General features: G+C 34.3%; 2 protein-coding genes across 2 annotated transcripts; both read left to right on the plus strand.

Annotated features, from left to right (window-relative positions):
- Positions 1–3,600: 3,600 nt before the first annotated feature.
- LOC113775801 (EGF domain-specific O-linked N-acetylglucosamine transferase-like) lies at positions 3,601–6,052 on the plus strand. The gene is made up of 3 exons (XM_027320816.1): positions 3,601–4,001; positions 4,102–4,182; positions 4,596–6,052. The coding sequence occupies exons 1-3, from the start codon at positions 3,764–3,766 to the stop codon at positions 5,876–5,878; spliced, it is 1,602 nt and encodes a 533-aa protein (XP_027176617.1). The 5' UTR covers positions 3,601–3,763; the 3' UTR covers positions 5,879–6,052.
- Positions 6,053–14,163: 8,111 nt separating this feature from the next.
- Positions 14,164–16,878, plus strand: LOC113775144. The gene is made up of 3 exons (XM_027319903.1): positions 14,164–14,617; positions 14,741–14,818; positions 15,384–16,878. Exons 1-3 carry the CDS (start codon positions 14,395–14,397, stop codon positions 16,664–16,666), a joined length of 1,584 nt encoding a protein of 527 aa, XP_027175704.1. The 5' UTR covers positions 14,164–14,394; the 3' UTR covers positions 16,667–16,878.
- The last annotated feature ends 2,208 nt before the right edge of the window (positions 16,879–19,086 follow it).

Genomic DNA, 19,086 nt, shown 5'->3' on the forward strand with positions numbered 1-19,086 from the left:
GTTGGCTTTCCTGTATCTGACTTGGCGCTGATAGGTTTATCTTTTGCCAATTCTTTTTCTTTTTCTATTTTCATTAATTTGTGGGTCTAAATAGCACAAATTTTTCCAAGTCCTTCCTATCCCCAAGAATTGAATCTTGACGGCGAAAAAGACTCTAAGAGCCATCCATTGGCTGGATTAATTGACAGTATATATTGAAAGCTTGAAAGCTCTGTCCTATCAATCTTCTTAAAAATTTGGAACTGAGGCTTATTTCATTGGTAATAACATGACACTTATTATCGCTTGAATTATGGAAGTTCTACTTTATTTTATCTTATACCTTCAAATTTTTTTGAAAATTGTTTAAATACGGTCTCGAGAAGCAATATCTAGAATTTTTAAAAATGAAATTTGATTTGGGTTGTAGGGTTTTAACAGACAAAAAAAAAGTTCGGAAAAAAATGGTATTTAAGGGTGAATTTTAGATCTATTTTTTCTATTTAATCCAAACATAGAGATGAAAGTAGTAATCAAAGACAATCGTAAAATGATTCTTAACTTAAAAACCTAAAATCAGCTTTCATTTCATGCTGCCAAAAAGCACCCCCATAAACTTGTAAAATTCTAGAGAATAATACTTATAACACAATCCTTCCTTTACAATTGTAAAAGACTGAAAATAAAAGGGGGAAAAAAGTTCTACCACTAGGGAAAAAAAAAAAAAAACAAATTCAAGAGGAGTAGTTGAAAAGAAATGGCGACGGCATCCTTGAAGTTCGTCAGCAGCATGGAATAGATTCACTAATGCTACTTTTTAAGAGTCACTTTTTCACTTCATACTTCAGATTATTGTAATCTTTTATTCTTCGAGATTCTCATCTCTAGGATTATACTTTACACTAGTTCTAAGCTCCCACTTATACTCAAACCCCAAAAAAAAAAAAAAAAAAAAGCTATAATTTAGACTTTGGATGAAATCTTATATCAATTGCAGGTCAAAGTCCCAAACATTAAAACTTCAAGCATTTTTAGATTTTCTCAGTATATTTCCTATTTATTTATTTACATCTTAATTATAAGAAAGCCAATGACAAAATAATTATTTCATTTTATGTGTTTGGTCTAAGGGGAATTTACAAATTTTATTAGGAGGAGGAAGGGAAAAAAAAAAGAGGGTTTAAGAGTCAATATCTCAAGATCACCTTATTAATTAATGTTACTACTATCTTAATTATGAACTTTTGTCCTCTTTGTCCATTAAAAGAATTAAAAATGTCTTCTTCTAGTGGCTTGAAATATTCTAAATCTTTAAGGTTAAAAAGGAAATTATTTATTTGAATACCAAATCATTTTTTATGTGTTGTTATTGTAATATCGACATTATAATAATATCAATCAATGGTTATTTATTCACTGACCTGCTGACCTGACCAAATCAAACAAATATATATTGAGATTCCAATAGGGCTTTTATTGATATTTATTTTCAGAGGATGGGGACCAAGAAAAAGCTATAGCAAAATGTTATTGAATATTAATTAAAGTTTAAGGCTTTAAGCTCGTTTAGGTATTGAAGTAACAAGAAACCACGCGACTCGCTTGGCTCTGATTCGCGTGGCGCGTGGCTGTAATGTACAAATCGCAATGCTAAAGGTTGTTTACTGGATTTTTTTTTAAGGGGTAAATTGCAACCAGTTCCCATTTGGTTTTCTAAATTATGATTACCTCCCCTGCAGGTTTTCTCGACTTGTTTACATTTTTCCCACCATATGGTCCTTTGAATATACACCTTTCTCCTGATGAGAATAATTTTGGAATTCAAAACATATTCTTCTTTATTTTGCTGACAGAAATTCTAGGAAAGAAACTTGAAGAAATGATTGTCCCATGGGGAGAGGGTAAAAGCGGTTTTGAAGGTTCAAAATGTTTTCCTTAAAAAAATACTAAGTGATATTGTCCTATTTGTAATTTTGTATAGGCATAAATGGAGCCGTTTAAAAGCAAATCCTTAGTTCAAAATTACTTGATGCTAGTTCAGTTTTTGATTGTTTAGTCACATATATTTGTCTCTTTCACTCATTATATTTCCAAAACCATAATATATTTACCAAGTACAATGAACTAATTGTTAAGCAAGTAATTTGATGAGGTATGTGTTCGGATTATCTAGCCCTAAACTAAATATATATGCTAACAAACAACTTGATCGTTAATTAATTAAAGGGAAGAAAAGAAATGTGCTTTCTTTTACATTTTCTCTTTTGTATCAATCGCCTCTTTAATTAGTTTGTGTGCATGTCAAATTCATCCGGATTTATTCGATTGGAGATGACCTCGAGATTAAAAATATAAGACTTAAAAATAAGGGCTTAAGCGAAATGCCAAAATTGATTTTTGGAAATTGGCACTCCATTTTAAAATCTAATTCAAATTCCTAGACTTGAAAAGAGTTTTGGTAAGGTGTGCTTCTTATTAATAGAAGTTTGTTTGGGGTTTTTTTCCCAAGAGTATACATTTCATTGCTAGCCAAAAGTGAAACGCAAGCAATCAATATTACTGCATACTATAATTGGACAACATTGATTACTTAGCATAGTAGTGTGTCCCTTGAACTAGATTAACTTAACTGGTTTTCAGTGTGTTTGTGGTCAATGCTTCTACTTATTCCTAATTCAATTCAAGACACCAACATATGTCTGCATGCATCCGTTTTTGATAACGAATGAATTTGACTCCAAAGTTAATCCTTGAATCATTACCATATGCATTGGAACTCTTTTTTTATTTTGCATTGAATACTGTTGCCTGAAATTCTGTTGGGGATTGGGGGATGAACCTCTTTTAACATCTAGGAGACTTTGGAAAGACACTGAAAATTCATTGTACAAACTCTTGGATTACACAATTGTTAGTTCATTGAAATTCTTGAAGAAAAAGTTTCCAAAATATTTTAGATTGAACTAAGAATTTTTTTTTCCCTTTAAAACTGAATTTTATTGTGTACATGTTTTCTCACCCATTCTTTGGCCTTTATCTAAAAAAAGAACAAAATAATTAAAATGAAAAACCCGTTCATAGTTTGGGCTATTGCCCACCACCATAGTCTTTAAGGCTTGGTGGCCTTGCCTCCCACTACTTGCTATTATATGTGGTTGCCACTTTAAGTGGTTTAAATTCATACGGATGCATAGTGCATTCGTCTGATCCAATAGTGGTTCAATCCTGTCGATTTTTTCATAGCACAGTTAGGTCCTCCCCTTTAGTATAGGCTAGAGTGGGAGTAATATTGGCCTAAAAAACAAACCAGTTGATAGTTGGCTGTTTAGCCTTTAATAAGGCTTACTAAGAAAGCCTTGTATAGCGCGTGATCGCACCTCACCCCCCCCCCCCCCCAAATCAAAAGAAACCGCGCCAGCCCTGCCGCCCAGCCAAGCCAGCCAAGGTACTCGGTATTGTCCAAATTCATTTTTGCCAAGAAAAAACACGCCTTTGACTGTAGATTAGTTAATACTCCAAACTGGTTAATTCATTAATCGCCTTCTTTAGCCTCCTTTTTCCCCTTTCAGGCAATTAATCCATTCCTCTGTTCCTCTCCCTCCCTCTCTTTTTTCAAGAATATATACTTTGCCTCCCATTGCCAACTTTTCCTCGACCGAACCAACAAAACCCCCAAATTCTCCTCTATTCTCTGTCAATTTTGTTATATGCACATAAAACCCACTAATATTTATTCATTTCTTGAGATTTTGATTAGTTTTCTTGCGAGAATTGAAGAGAAAAAATGGTGAAAAACCAGAGGTATCATCAGTTGAGAAAAGGTGAAGTTGTGCATGTACTTGTTGGAGATCATGATCAACAAAACTCGAACGATCTTCTTGGTTTAGTCTGTGGTCAGATTCAGAACAAGAGGACAAGATCAAAACCTTTGTACTTTATTTGTCTTTCTTTTCTTTCTTGTTGCTTAATCTTGGCACCCCAGCTGCTCACCTGTTGTCCTTCCTCGACTTTTTCTCTCCTATGTAAGTAGCTTCGCTTTCTCTGTTTTTGCATTTCTGTTACGTTCTTACCTTCTGTTCTTTTAGTTGAATTAATTGGATTCTGAAATGAACTATTTTGCAGATTCATTGGGTTTCGAAGAAGATCAAAGACCTTCTCCTGAAGCGGATGCAAATGCTCCCATTTGTTCAGCTGTTCCCAATGGTTTGTTTACTGCCCATATCCCTGTTTCTCTGCTTTTGTTTTTCATTCTTTTTTCCTTTCCTTGTGTTCCCAAGAAACTTTAGTATTTGGAGTTTAAAACAGAGTGATGTTTTGCTTCTACACAAAAAAAAAAAAAACCAATTTTCTTTCAGGAGATGTTCCTTCTGTTATATGCTAAAAACATGATCCTATTATTTTCGCTCTGCTATCATGTTTAATTGGTTGAATTAGGGAGTATAACTTTCAGGTTTGATCAGAACCTGTAGGAGTTGATTTTGGGTCTTTCTTTGATAAGTTTTCTTTTTAAGAAGAATTAATTAATGGTGAGAGAGAATTGTAATCCCCTGCTTTTCAATACCTGCTATATTTAAAGGAGGATTTCAAGATTCTGAATGTGCCCTGGCCACATGCAGGTACTATATGCTGTGATAGAAGCGGCATTCGGTCTGATATATGCATGATGAAAGGGGATTTGAGAACAGATTCTGCTTCCTCATCAATTTTCCTCTACACAAACAATGGCTTCAATAATTATGTATCACCGCTATCAGATGATGGTAATGGTAACGAGATACTGCAACATGAAAAGATCAAGCCGTATACTCGAAAATGGGAAACAAGTGTGATGAACAATGTTGCAGAACTAGACCTCATTGTCAAGAAGGGTAATTCAAGCACAACTCAAAAGAAATGTGATGTTAGGCATGATGTCCCTGCAGTTTTCTTCTCAACTGGGGGCTATACTGGGAATGTTTATCATGATATAAATGATGGGATTTTGCCTTTGTACATCACTTCTCAGCATTTCAAAAAGAAGGTTCAGTTTGTCATTCTTGACTATCATGATTGGTGGCTAACCAAGTATGGTGATGTGGTTTCGCGGCTCTCAGACTATCCAGTGATTATTTTTAGTGAAGAAAAAAGAACTCATTGCTTTCCTGAAGCAATAGTTGGGTTGAGAATCCACGATGAGCTCGCAATTGATCCTTCAGCGATGGAAGGAAACAAAACAATTGTTGATTTTCATAGTCTTCTAGACCGAGCTTATTGGCCAAGAATCAGAGGACTGATTCAGGCTGAAGAACGCGAAGCTCAGTTGAAGATGGACAAACTTGCTTTGACACCTTCAGGAAAACAAGACTTGAAGAAGCCAAAACTGGCCATCATATCCAGAAAAGGGTCAAGAGAAATAAAAAATGAGAATCTGCTGGTGAAAATGGCAGAACAAATTGGTTTCTCAGTGATGGTTTTGAGGCCTGATCGAACAACAGAACTCGCGAAATTGTATAGAGTTCTGAATTCAAGTGATGTCATGGTTGGAGTTCATGGTGCAGCCATGACTTATTTTCTGTTCATGAGGCCTGGTTCTGTTTTCATACAGGTCATTCCTCTGGGAACAGATTGGGCAGCAGAATCTTACTATGGAGAACCGGCCAAAAAACTTGGTCTGAGGTACGTTGGATACAAAATCCTCCCAAGAGAAAGCTCGTTATATGACAAGTATGACAAAAATGATGTTGTTCTAACTGATCCAGACAAAGCTACAAATATGCGTTGGGACCTAACCAAGAAAATCTATCTTGATCACCAAAATATCAAGCTGAACCTGCCCAGATTTCGACAACGCTTGGATCGAGCGTATCACTGCTCCATGGGTAAAAAGAATAATGAGAATTTTCATCTTGATTCTCAGTAAGATCCTAAGACATTCTTGGCCATTCTTTGTCAACTCTGTAAATGAGTCAAAACCGAAAACAGGGATTGTACCATTGGAGATAAATCATTCTTTTCTGTTACATTAAGTAGCAAAATAACGACCATTCTTGCTGTACATTCTCCATGCTTTGTGAAGAGCTTCAAACCTTCAGTATCAAGAGCAATGAATTTTTATTTTTTTTAGTATAAGTAAGAGGTTTCAAACCCGAAGCTTGTCATTTACACTCCACTCTCCTTCCTAAACGAGATTATGTATGCAAGTAAGAGGTAGAGATTTTGAATTTAAAACCTCCCACGTACATAAAATAAAAGTAAGAAAATGACACTACGCATTTATATGTGTTTATTTTGCTAGGAGCCTTAAAGTGATTTCTAAACTTCTTTTCCGTGGCGTCTTGTATTTTGATTTTGTCAAGATGCCAAATAAGCTCTGAATCCGCTATCACGACTATTATTGTAACTGGTCGACGTGGATTGGGTACAATGCAAGAAATACAGCTATATAATATCCAGATTCTTTTGGTCCCAAGTGTTTTTCTGGTTGGCAATATACAAATTCTGGTCAAATTATTCATCTGATGAAGAGCTATGTCGAAGGAAATATCGCCAGGAAGTTTGAGTATCATACAACCTGGAGATTATAGTAGTCATTTTCGTTATGTGTTCTCTCTTTTTTCTTCTTTTAGTATCTTGTGAGTCTTTGTCTGGAGTCTTTGTTTTGAGTTACTTCGAAACTCCGGACAAATATCAAGTGGGCGATTCCCATTTTTTTAAAAATTCTTTTTAGATTAAATTTTTGGTCAAAACTATTGCATTTTTTAAAATTTCATTTTAGTCCTTTTTTAACTTATTTTTTAAGATAAAAAACGCATTTTTTGTAAATCACATTTTTAACGTGAAAAATGTGGCGCGATGGTAATATATCAGTTGAGGTTGAGAAAAAGATTAGAATATGTCGTATAGAAATGAAAGTTGTTTTCGCTGAAATGGGGCATATTTGACCCACATGGTCAAATGGTTCTTATTCGTTGAAGCCCAATACTCAAATATTCAAACTCTGCTGAGCTGTACATCAAATGCTCACACTCAACTCTAAATCTATGTGAGCCAACGCGGTCGAACTTTCACCTAAATCGTGCTAGTATCTTAATTCATATGAAGCCCATAGGTTTGGTTCTTGTTCCTTGTAAATTTGACATATAGAGAAGTTAATTGTCTTGTGGTAACCTGAAAATGATTTAAATTCTTTATTTTTATGCACGTTAGTTTTTGACTTTGTCCAAATACATCGAACTCGCAGTCACACGACTAGGGCGTGTAAATGAGTCTATTTAAGCCAAATACTCTAGTATTCAAATTTGTTTAATTATTTTAATGAATTTAAAATTTTGATTTGTTTATTTACTGAACTGAGCTCGACCGAGATTTTATCAAAACTAAACTTAAGTTGAGTTCGAGTAGTTTGAAATTTTTACATGTAAAATCCAATTTTATACTACTAATCAAAACAAGGTTGAGCCGAACTCAAAAGTTTATAGAACATAAAATATTGTAAAAATTTGGCAGGACTAACTGACAAATCAAACTCGAACGAACTCTTATCAAGTCGAATTCGATTCGAATATTAAAGAACTTAATTTATCTTTCAAGCCTAAGTACAACTCGTAAGATCATACCATGCCAATTGTTGCAAGTAGTCAATGGATCGAGTATAATGTAACAAATAGACTAGGCTAGTAAACAAGTTGTTTGATCCTTCACCTTAACTAGCAATTCATCTGTGAGCCAAATGCAGTGTGAAGTTACTGTAATAGCATAGTGTCATAATTATCCTAATCAGATGATTCATCTGAAAACTACACATTTCACAGACATGATGAGAAATTTTAGCTTATAGTATAACCAAATTCTTGTCCACATTTTCACATTTTGTCTTTTTCATTACAATTTGTATCCAGATATGAAGGCAACACAGAAGCGCAAGTGTGTAAATAGATAAGCTGGTTTTTGACTTTTCCAGTCCGAATGGGTATCACATCGTAAATGACTAACTGGCATATATAGACATGGGGCTTTTGTGCTTTTGTGTTTTGTTCCGTGCGCCAATATAAATTAAGGCCCAATAGTACACATGTTACCTATGCCATCTACATGCATGTTATTCTGTATTTTTCATTTAGTTCCTTATATAGTGAAAATTAAATCATATATCATATATCATCTAATATTTTACTAGTTAGCGCTTTTTTTTTTTTTTAAATGCAACCTAAGAAAGAAATCTTCCTTTATTTTAAGAAATAATTACTATTTTGATATCCTGCCCAATTTGTTTCCTTTACATTTTTTAAAAAGGAATTAATTTAGTACCTCAGGTATTTAACTCAAACAATTTCGGATTTATAAATTCTGAATTCAAATCTCACATCATGTGAGTTGTTTAGTCTAACTATATGTTGGTATTTCTCTCAAGATTTGTGAATTACTTTGTTATATAACTGAATTGCAAGTATTTGGTATTAACTCTACTATTATTTTTTTTTAACGTCCCATCCCTCCACGTACTCTTCCTACCCCCAACTATCATTTCTAGAATTCAAAGCATAATAACAATAATTTTAAGAACCCTCTTTTGACTATTAGATCAATCCCAATGGTTAATTGCACCATTGTAAATAACGTTTAATCCTTTTAAAAAAAAATCCTAACCAATGAAGGGTTTTTTATTTTCTAATCATTTCGACAAATTTCCTTCAAACGCCCTCAGATTTATTAAAATTTGAATACGTTAGAAACTATATATCAATTTTCCTATTGACTTGAGAATGAAAACTAACCAAAATCTAAAAGTTTAAAATATAAAATGTCCAAAATTGAAATTTAGAGTCCAAAATAAAAAATTGTTATAAGTTCAAGGGTGCAAAACGTAGTTAGTCCTAATATATTTATCCCTCTACTTTAGACAACCTCTCTTTACTTATTAATTCCATTTTCCATGTTCGTAAGCTCTTAGTACATTCAACAACATTTCTGTTTTCCACTTTTCCTCTTAATCGTTGTATTTCAGGGTTGTGATTTGTGAAGCTTTCAGTTGTCGGGATTTAGTTCAGAGTTAGATCATCAAGAAAGTGTTAAATGCTGGGTGGTTATGCTGAGCATGTTTTTCTTTATCTTTTTTTTTTTCAGTCCAAATGTTACGTGTTTAACTTGTTGATGTTACGCCTATGACTAGAATGGGACACAAATAGGTTTCGAGCTCCAACCCAGCTCTAGCTCTCCTAGGCTAGTTAGTAGTTGCACATCAAACCAAAAGATCCGTGTTTGGATTGTATAAAAAATTTTTTTGAGGCAAAAATGTCTTTCCAAATGCGAGAAGCTCAAGTATGCTTGAAAGCTCTTTGAATCCGGTGCTCAATCTGAATTAAAACTTTTTGTTCCATTTGGATTAGCTATTTTTTATGATATTTTTGAAATATTTTACTGTAACAATATAGGTAAAAAACTTTTACTCAAGTATGTTTTTAATGATGTTTTCTGGAGTGTTTTTGAAAATATTTTTTCAAAAATTTTAAAAATTTAAAATTTTAATAGAATATTTTAAAAATTTTATAAAATCTTATAATCACCCACCACTATCCTACCCTTTCCCTCCCCTCCTCCCTCCTCCCTCCTCCCTCCTCCCCACCCTCTCCTGCTATCCCTCTTTAGTTGCGAGTCACGACCAGAGAGGAGGAGAGAGGAAGGGGGCAACGGGCAAGGCGTGGGGAGGAAGGAAAAGGGAAGGGAGGAGGAGGGAGGTGCAAGGAGAAGGAAGAAGGGGAAGGAAGAAAGGGAGAGGAAGAGGGAGGAGGAGGATGAAGGAGGAGGAGGACGAAGGAAAGAGAAAGAGAGAGAGAAGGGGCGGCAGCAGGTGGTGGTATGTTTTTTGTGGTTGGTGGTGGTGGTGTATTTTTTTTTTTGTGTATATTTAGAGTTATTTTTAATATATTGTATGAATACGATATTTTTTAAGTTGTTTGTGCATTATTGTAGTATTGTATATGAAAAACTAATTTTTCAAAAATTGAGAAATCCAAACAAATGTCAAGCCAAACTTATTGAACTTTGACAACTGCATGCAAGTATCTTAAGACATTTAAAACCTAAGAATTGATTCTTATTCGTTGAAGCCCAATACTCAAATATTCAAGCTCTGTTCAGCTGTACGTCAAATGCTCACACTCAGCCCTAAATCTATGTGAGCCAAACGCTGTCGAACTTTCACCCACATCGTGCAAGTAGCTTAATTCATATGAAGCCCATAGGTTTGGCTCTTATTCCTTGTAAATTTGACATAGAGAAGTTAATTGTCCTGTGAATTGTGATAACCTGAAAATGATTTAAATTCTTCATTTTTATGCATGTTAGGTTTTGACTTTGTCTAAATACATCGGACTTGGAATCACACAATTAGGGGTGTAAACGAATCTATTTAAATCAAACAATCTGGTATTCAAATTTGTTTAATTATTTTAACAAATTTAAAATTTTGTTTAAATTTGATTTGTTTATTTGCTGAACTGAGCTCGAACGAGATTTTATTAAACCAAACTCGAGTTCAATTCGAGTAGTTTGAAATGTTTACATATAAAATCCAATTTTATGCTAATCAAACCAAGTTCAGGCTGAACTCAAAAATTTATAGAACATAAAACATTGTAAAAATTTGGCAGGACTAACTGGCAAATCAAACTCGAACGAACTCTTATCAAGTCGAATTCAATTTGAGTATTAAATAACTTAGTTTATCTTTCAACCCTACGTACGACTCATAAGATCATACCATGCCAATTGTTGCAAGTGGTCAATGGATTGAGTATAATGTAACAAATAGAGTAGGCTAGTAAACAAGTTGTTTGATCCTTCACCTTAACTAGCAATTCATCTGTGAGCCAAATACAAGAAGGGGTCGTCAGATTTAGTGTGAATTTACTACATAATTCTTGTCCACATTTTCACATGATTGTCTTTTCATTACAATTTGTGTCCACTTGTGTCCAGGCAACACAGAAACGCTAGTGCGTAAATAGATAGGCAGGTTTTTGACTTTTCAGCCAGAATGGGCATCACATCGTAAATGCCTAACTGGCATGTATAGACATGGGGCTTTTGTGCTTTTGTGTTTTGATCCGTACGCCAATATAAATTAAGGCCCAATACTACACAAGTTATTCTGTATTTTTCATTTAGTTCCTTATATAGTGAAAATTAAATCATATATCATCTTAATACGACTTGGTTATATGTTTATTTGCTTGTCCATCTAATATTTTACTAGTTAGCGTTTTTTTTTATAAATGCAACCTAAGAAAGAAACCTTCCTTTATTTTAAGAAATAATTACTATTTTGATATCTTGCCCAATTTGTTTCCTTTACATTTTTTTAAAAAAAAATTAATTTAGTACTTCAGGTATTTAACTCAAACAAATTCAGATTTATAAATTCTGAATTCAAATCCCACATCATGTGAGTTGTTTAGGTCTTTTGATTTTCTAATCATTTCCACAAATCTCCTTCAAACGCTCTCAGATTTATTAAAATTTGAATACCTTAGAAACTATATCGATTTTCCTATAGACTTGAGAAGGAAAACTGACCAAAATTAATTTGAAGAACTTAAAATGGTCCAATGCCTAGGGTCTAAACCATTAGGGGCGCCTCATCATAGGGAATGAAATGGGGTTGCGTGTGGGGTGTAGCACGTTGGCACGTGACTCGTTTTCTGTTCCATTGGTGAGTACACGTGACTTTGGTTTGGTACCCTGTGCAGCAAGTCCGAGCATCCGCAACGGCTAGCTAGCTAGCCAAAAGAATAAAAAAAAAAAACTAATGGAATATGAATATGATTCTTGGGCTTGGAACAAATCCAAATTTTTTTATTTTCTAATTTTTTGGGAAAGGATAAAAATTGCATCGATTGAATTTACTGTCTCGAATTCCTATAATAGAAATATAATTTAATTTTATAAGCCCATGTATGATAGTATTTTTACTAATTAAATCTAAGAATTTTGTACGAGAGAATAACAAGATAATTGTTATCTTATTTGAAAAGTTAAAAACTAATAATCTATTGTAACACGAAAGAAGAAATTTTTATTGATCACCAAAATTAGATAGTATTGCATTGTGTACATTTCAACGGTAGATTCACTTGGATGTTTAGTTGTCACAATTATGCAAATATTGCTATTTATAGCTAGTAATCAATCAATTATTCGTAGTAAAAAAAAAGAAAAATGTTATATGCACTCCATATTTTGATATTTGCAATCCCACCTTTTGTTATATCATATAGTCTAATAAATGAAAATTATAAAATAAAAATAATAGTGGGATTGCAAATAACAAAAAAGGAGTATAAATAACATTTCTCAAACAAAAAAATTATCAAATACACATATTGCACCACAATTTGGAGAATTAAATTAAGCAAATAGAAGAATTCATTACAAATATGCTGAGCAGAACGATAGGTAAGAAAGTAATAGCATGACAAAATGAAGAAGAAAGAAATACAAAGTACAAGGAAAAAGAGGAAAAAGGCAGAAGAAAATAGAAAAGAGCATGTAATATGTAGTATGTCAATATTTGATCATAAGCACTTGCACTTCAAACAAAATTGAGGGGACAAAAGAGAGAGAACATATAAATACAAGGGAGTAAACTTTAATTTGTAATTTTATCCTTTTCAGTAAATATTCAAACCGTGCGTGACTGGTTTATTGACTAGTGTATTCAACACTTGCCATCAGAAATCCTTCAATTACGGAGAGTATAACTGTTGTGGAGTCAAAAGAATCCGCTGTGAACATTAGAGAACTGATAACGTGTCAAAAGGATGAAGACATTTTTCCAACTCAAAATCTTGGCATTGGAATAAGAAGAATGCTTGGGAGCTCTTTGGATTATGTCATAACAAGTCCAATTCCAATTGTTTGTAGTTGTAGATGGTAATTTTCTATAAAAGGGCATTTTTTTTATTCCATGTGAAAAATGAATAAACACCTCTGAATAAATTACGAACCACCCTCTCCTCTCCCCCCCAGCAACCAAAAAATTCATGATATTATCATAAGATAAGGAGCAATAAGTTCAAGACTTGATTTATATTTCTATCTAGTTCTTAACTCGTTACTTGAACAGGAGTGCACATAATCTATTGAAAGATTTTAAAACAATAAGTTGATTGAGAAAATGATTTAGTATGGTATAATTGACATTAATATATATAAGCCAAAAATTAATAGATTGATTGAAAGTTACTATAAATAAGGAAGCGAAAAAGGAAGGAAATTAATTGTTACTAAAAAGTAAACAAATTTAAAAAAAATCTAAAAACACTAAACATTAAAGAAGTTCACGTGGCGAAATGAAATATAAACATATCCAACTCAGCAACCTACTATATATGTAACTGAACATTATATATTATATATATATATATATATGTAATTTTTATATACACTGACAGTATATATACTGCCATCGTTGGATCCATAATATATATGTACAGATTAAATTTTAAATTCATTGTTGTATAATTGTCATTTCTCCAATACTGACAATAATGTTAGTACAGGAAAGATTAATATATATATATATGTGTGTGTGTAAGTTTTATATACACTGACAGTGTATATACTGCCATCGTTGGATCCATAATATATATGTATAGATTAAATTTTAAATTCAATATTGTATAATTATCATTTCTCCAATACTGACAATACTGTTAGTACAAGAAAGATTAATATATATATATATATATATATATATATATATGATTTGTGGAAATTCATAATGGATGCTGTATTGCTGAATAAGAATCGTTAAGAGGTTCAATCACATAGATGCTCTTCTGACTTTTGCTATAAGGAGGGAATTTACAACTCCACCACCATTTATCTCCGAATACTACATTCTATTGAATGCATTTACTTGAATTATGTATTTCATCATAATAATGCACATAAGTTGCATCAAGTTCCTCGGTTAAAACCCGTCAAAGCAAACTTCAAAGTATTCATTCTTTTTTACATCAAAAGAATCTCGAACTCGGAATGTGGAAACATCATACTATAATATATTTTGCCTTGCCTTCCTGTCCTCCCCATTTGGTCAAAAATCAAAATTCTGTTCCAGTAAATTCACATCACAACTTTATATGGTCATTTGCCATTTGTAAAATAATCAGTACAGCACCTTTCTTTAGACTCACACCGTCACACGCACACACGCTGGTGTCTCTCTGTTTCCAAGAAAACACATGGCAAAGTACCCCAGTTAAACCTTTCTCCAGCCCAACTAGACAAAACCACATGTTCTTCCTCCTCTGGCTCTAATCCTCTTCCATTTCCTTAGCTTAAAAATTCCGTCATCTTTTGCATTCTCAAATACTACAAGCCCATCATTTCTCTTCCTTGTTTTTTTCCCCTCCTTTCTGGGGTGCAGGAAAAATGGTGAAATATCACAAATACCACAACTACTGGAGAAAGGGCGAGGTGTATGGTGCCATCCAGGATGAGGAATCACCTCGTCATGGCTTATTTTGTAGAAACTCCTCTTGCAGCAAAAGAGCAAGGCCCAAGCTTTTATATTTCGTGTTTATCACTTTCCTTTATTGCTGCTTGATATTAGCACCCCATTACCTGACATTTTCATCAACTTTTTCGCTTCTTTGTAAGCTTTTCTTCCTTAGTGGTTCCTTTTCTTTTGTTTTTTCTTTCTTTGTTCTCGTGTTCCTTAGGCTTAGATTGAGGATTTGTATTTTTGTTTTTTGAAAATTTCTTGGCTACTCTGCAGATTCATTTGGGGTTGACGATGCAAGGTTGTTTCTTGAAGCTGATGCAAATGCTTCCCTCTGTTCATTTGTGCATAATGGTTAGTTTTCTGGAAAAAAAAAAGTTGGTTTCTTTTTTTTTTCCTCTTTTTCTTTGGCAAGTGGGTTCGGGAGATGTGTTGTTCAGTTTTTACTTACTTTTTTTTTTTTTTTTTTGGTTATATACACCGTTGAATAGAGGTATCTTTTCCTTTCTTGTTCTCTGCGTTCTCTTTTTGTGGAAGCATAATAATTATGCTCGGCATTTCTTATCTGGAAAATACCCTTTTGTAGTAGCAATATCTTCTCCCCTTTTCTCATCTTCTATTTTCATTTTCCCGTTAATTTGTTTTCCTGGCATAGGTCTTTGAATGAGGTAACATGGATTTATAAATCTTTTGCATTTCATTTTGTCTTTACTTTCATGAACTCTAAGTTCATTTACTGCAGCCCGTTGTGCTCTTCTACCTTGTGAAAGTCCTTTTAGGCCTTTCCCGGTTGTGTACCTAAAATTGTTTATAATGTACAGATGTTAACTAGGCAGGGGTAAATCCTGAAGTGCCCTGTTTTCTAGTAAATTTTGCTCCTCTTTCTCTAGTTTTTGACAACTGTAGTGTCTGAATGCAGGGACAATTTGTTGTGATAGACACAGCGTTCGTTCTGATATATGCATCATGAAGGGGGATGTAAGAATAGATGCGAACACTTCTTCAGTCTTCCTGTACAGTGGCAACAATTTAAGTGATTATGTTTTGGGGCCATCCGATAGTGATGATGATAATGAGGTGCTTCAGCATGAAAAAATCAGCCCATATACTCGAAAATGGGAACCTTATGCAATGGGTACTGTTACTCAACTAGACCTTGTTGTAAAGAAAGGAAATCCGGGCAGTTCTCGTCATTGTGATGTGCAACACAATGTTCCTGCTATGTTCTTCTCTACTTCAGGCTATACTGGTAATCTTTATCATGAATTCAATGATGGGATTATCCCTCTTTTCATTACTACTCAGCATTTGAACAAGCAGGTTGTTTTTGTCATTCTTGATTATCATAAATGGTGGATTATGAAGTATGGTGACATTGTAGCTGAGCTCTCTGATTATCCAGTTGTAGATTTTAGTGGAGATAATAGAACACACTGTTTCCCTGAAGCCATTGTTGGCTTAAGAATTCATGATGAGCTCACAGTTGATCCTTCATTGATGAAAGGCAATAAGACTATTAGGGACTTTAGAAACCTTCTGGACCGAGCTTATTGGCCTCGAATCAGGGGTCTAATCCAAGATGAGGAACGTCAAGCTCAGTTATCTCCATTGCCAGCAGCTCCTGTGGACATTTTAAAAGAAAAGCGCGATTTGGAGAAGCCCAAACTGGTCATTATATCTAGAAATGGTTCAAGAGAAATACTAAATCAAGATTCATTGGTAAACTTGGCAGAAGAGATTGGGTTTTCGGTGGAAATTGTGAGGCCTGTTCGAACTTCAGAGCTCGCAAGGATATATCGAGTTCTCAATGCAAGTGATGTTTTGGTTGGAGTCCACGGTGCTGCCTTGACTCATTATCTCTTTATGAAGCCTGGCTCAGTTTTTATCCAGATCATTCCTCTTGGTACAGACTGGGCATCAGACTCCTATTTTGGCGAATCATCATTTAAATTTGGTTTAAAGTATGTTGCATACAAGATTCTTCCGAGCGAGAGTTCATTGTCTGATAGTTATGAAAAGAATGATCCAGTTTTGCTAGACCCTGATACTGTGAACCAGAGGGGTTGGGAAGTCACAAAAGAAGTATATCTTGATAATCAAAATGTAAGATTGAATCTGCGAAGATTTGAGAAACGACTACTTCGTGCATATTACTACACCATTGCTAAGAAGAAAGGGCATTTCCCTATTCAGTCTCAATAGCCTTTGTTTGGTCTTGTACCGTGAACTTGGTTTTCTGTTGACCATTGTAAATCAGGTAAGTGGCAAATAGTAACAATTGAAAAAAAAAATGTTGTATGAGGTGGGTGACGATCCGATTTTGTATACTAAGTAGGAAATTGTTACCTTCTTTTTGGTATATAAGAGATATCTAAAAGCAGATTCTCTCATCTATTTCTTGTTAGCTCTTTGCATTGATGAAATGCTTAATTTCTGCACCAAACATGGACGTTATCTTGAGGATAACTGTAGATCGGCAGTTACCAAAGGAGGCATCTATCTCCTCCTGATCACAAGGAGATGCTTGGTTCACATCCATTCTTGCCTCATTTGCATTCTCAGTTTCTTATTCTGACTTGCATCCAGATGTCTGTCCCTTTTTTTCTTCAAGATTTAGAAGTGAGTCATATTCTTTTGCAGTTCAGTTCGTATAAAAGGCATTTTTTTTGAGCAGGCAGATTTGCATAAAATGTGGGTCTACTTTTCTTGTTGTTTGACAATTATATCTTGTTGCTTTTGATCTTGGACCTGTGCAGAAAGTAAAGAAAAGTTGTTGTGCTGTGGAAATTCCATTTCTAAGCACATTTTTCTGTTGCTCAGCTTACTTTAATGACTCTAATTTGCAACCCACAAAGAGAAAAGGCTTTCCCTTTTCATCAGAAGAATGCTGTCTCCATCCCTTCCATTTGAGTCAGTTCATGATCAATTATGTCAAAGTCTTGATTTTTCTATATCTGCTTGTCCCATAATTTTTGCAAGCTCTGTCTCTCAACTGCGGCCACATTTCATGCCAACTTGACTTTGAGGCCATTAAAGAAGTTAAAAAGGCGCATAAAGAAAATTTCATATGACGACAATTTGTGGGCCGATTGTGCTTTGAGACTGAAAATGAAGTATGCTATGATACATGATAGTGATGTTAACTGATTTCAAACTTTAGAATTCCATCCGAATGGGACATCACTACCAAAATTAATTAATGTTACCTAAAAATAACTGAATTTGACAAGGCACAAGCCTTCGGACGTTGGATTTTGAACCCTTTCTACTTTACAGGTTGATAAGATCGGACTTGGGGCACAAACGGCAGGCCAACCGTTTTCGTTGGTTTTGTCCAATCCCACAAGATGTACATTCATTTCTTTGGAGCGTAACTCATTTTAAACACAAAGTAAACATAGAGCATAATTTTGCAGGTCACATACATGGCGTTAAAAATGATGGACGTGATCTGAATTTTTTCAGAGATTGTCGTTCCGGCGACCGTCCTTGCCCCAGTAAGATCTGCTTCTGTCCGGAGATAAATTAACCTTAAACCTCTGGCATCAGTAAAATGTATATATTATTGCAAATAAGTTTCCATGTTAATAAAAATTTCAGTTTTCTTGGGTATTTTTTTGACGGTTACCTCGTCAGCCTCTATCTTTTTCCCATTTTTCTTCACATGCATTGTGTCTGTTATCTGAAGAGAATCTGTTCTCTCTAAAGAATAAGCCACATGCAATTTTGTAGCTTCATCATTTATTTATCTATATTCTCACAACATATGTCAAGTTCTTGTTTCTTTTGTCAAATAATGTTCATCCTAGATCACAAAATCATTAATTTAATTGCCCTGACACCTGTGATTTAGGTCAACCCATCATATGTAGTGCTGAATGTTCTTCTTTCCATTTAATAATCTTCTGCAATTGATGATTTATCACCAGCCACGTAGAAAATTAGACCTTCCAGCGGGTAGATCTCAAGGGATTTTACGTTCAAGAACTGGTCAAACACTAGACTGAAGTTTTCCTACAAAGTCAACCAATCTTGTTACAAAACTCTTTAACAAATGATATACGGATTCAAGTCATCATTTTTTTTCATCCAAATGGTCAAATCTGAGATCAAGATTGTGTAATGACAGAAAATATACAGCTGATGAGCTTTCTAGCAGTTTTCAGATGTTAATACTCGCAATCATCCTGAAGCTCCAACATGAAAGAAATCACTACTACTCAGCATTTAAACTAGCAGGTGGATTATGTTTCCCTGAAGCCAATGTTGGCTTAAGAATTCATGATGAGCTCACAGTTGATCCATCATTGATGAAGAACCCACTCAATTAAATTTAGCCCAGACTTGTGGAATTATCTGCATCAACAGCAGCAGCTTCTGTGGAGATGTTGAAAGAAAAGCATGATTTGGAGAAGCCCAGACTTGTCATTCTATCTAGAAGTGGTTCAAGAGAACACTTAATCAAAGATTAATTGGTAAAATGCAGAAGTGATTGGGTTTTTAGTAGAAACTGCGAGGCCTGTATGAACTTCAGAGCTTGCAAGGAAATATCAAGTTTATTAATCCAGCTCTGTTTAAGAGTTCGCAGAAAAGAAGAGTTGGAAAGAACAAATGAACAGTTC

Source organism: Coffea eugenioides, chromosome 6 (genome assembly GCF_003713205.1).
Source record: "Coffea eugenioides isolate CCC68of chromosome 6, Ceug_1.0, whole genome shotgun sequence".
In the NCBI taxonomy this organism is placed as follows: domain Eukaryota; kingdom Viridiplantae; phylum Streptophyta; class Magnoliopsida; order Gentianales; family Rubiaceae; genus Coffea; species Coffea eugenioides.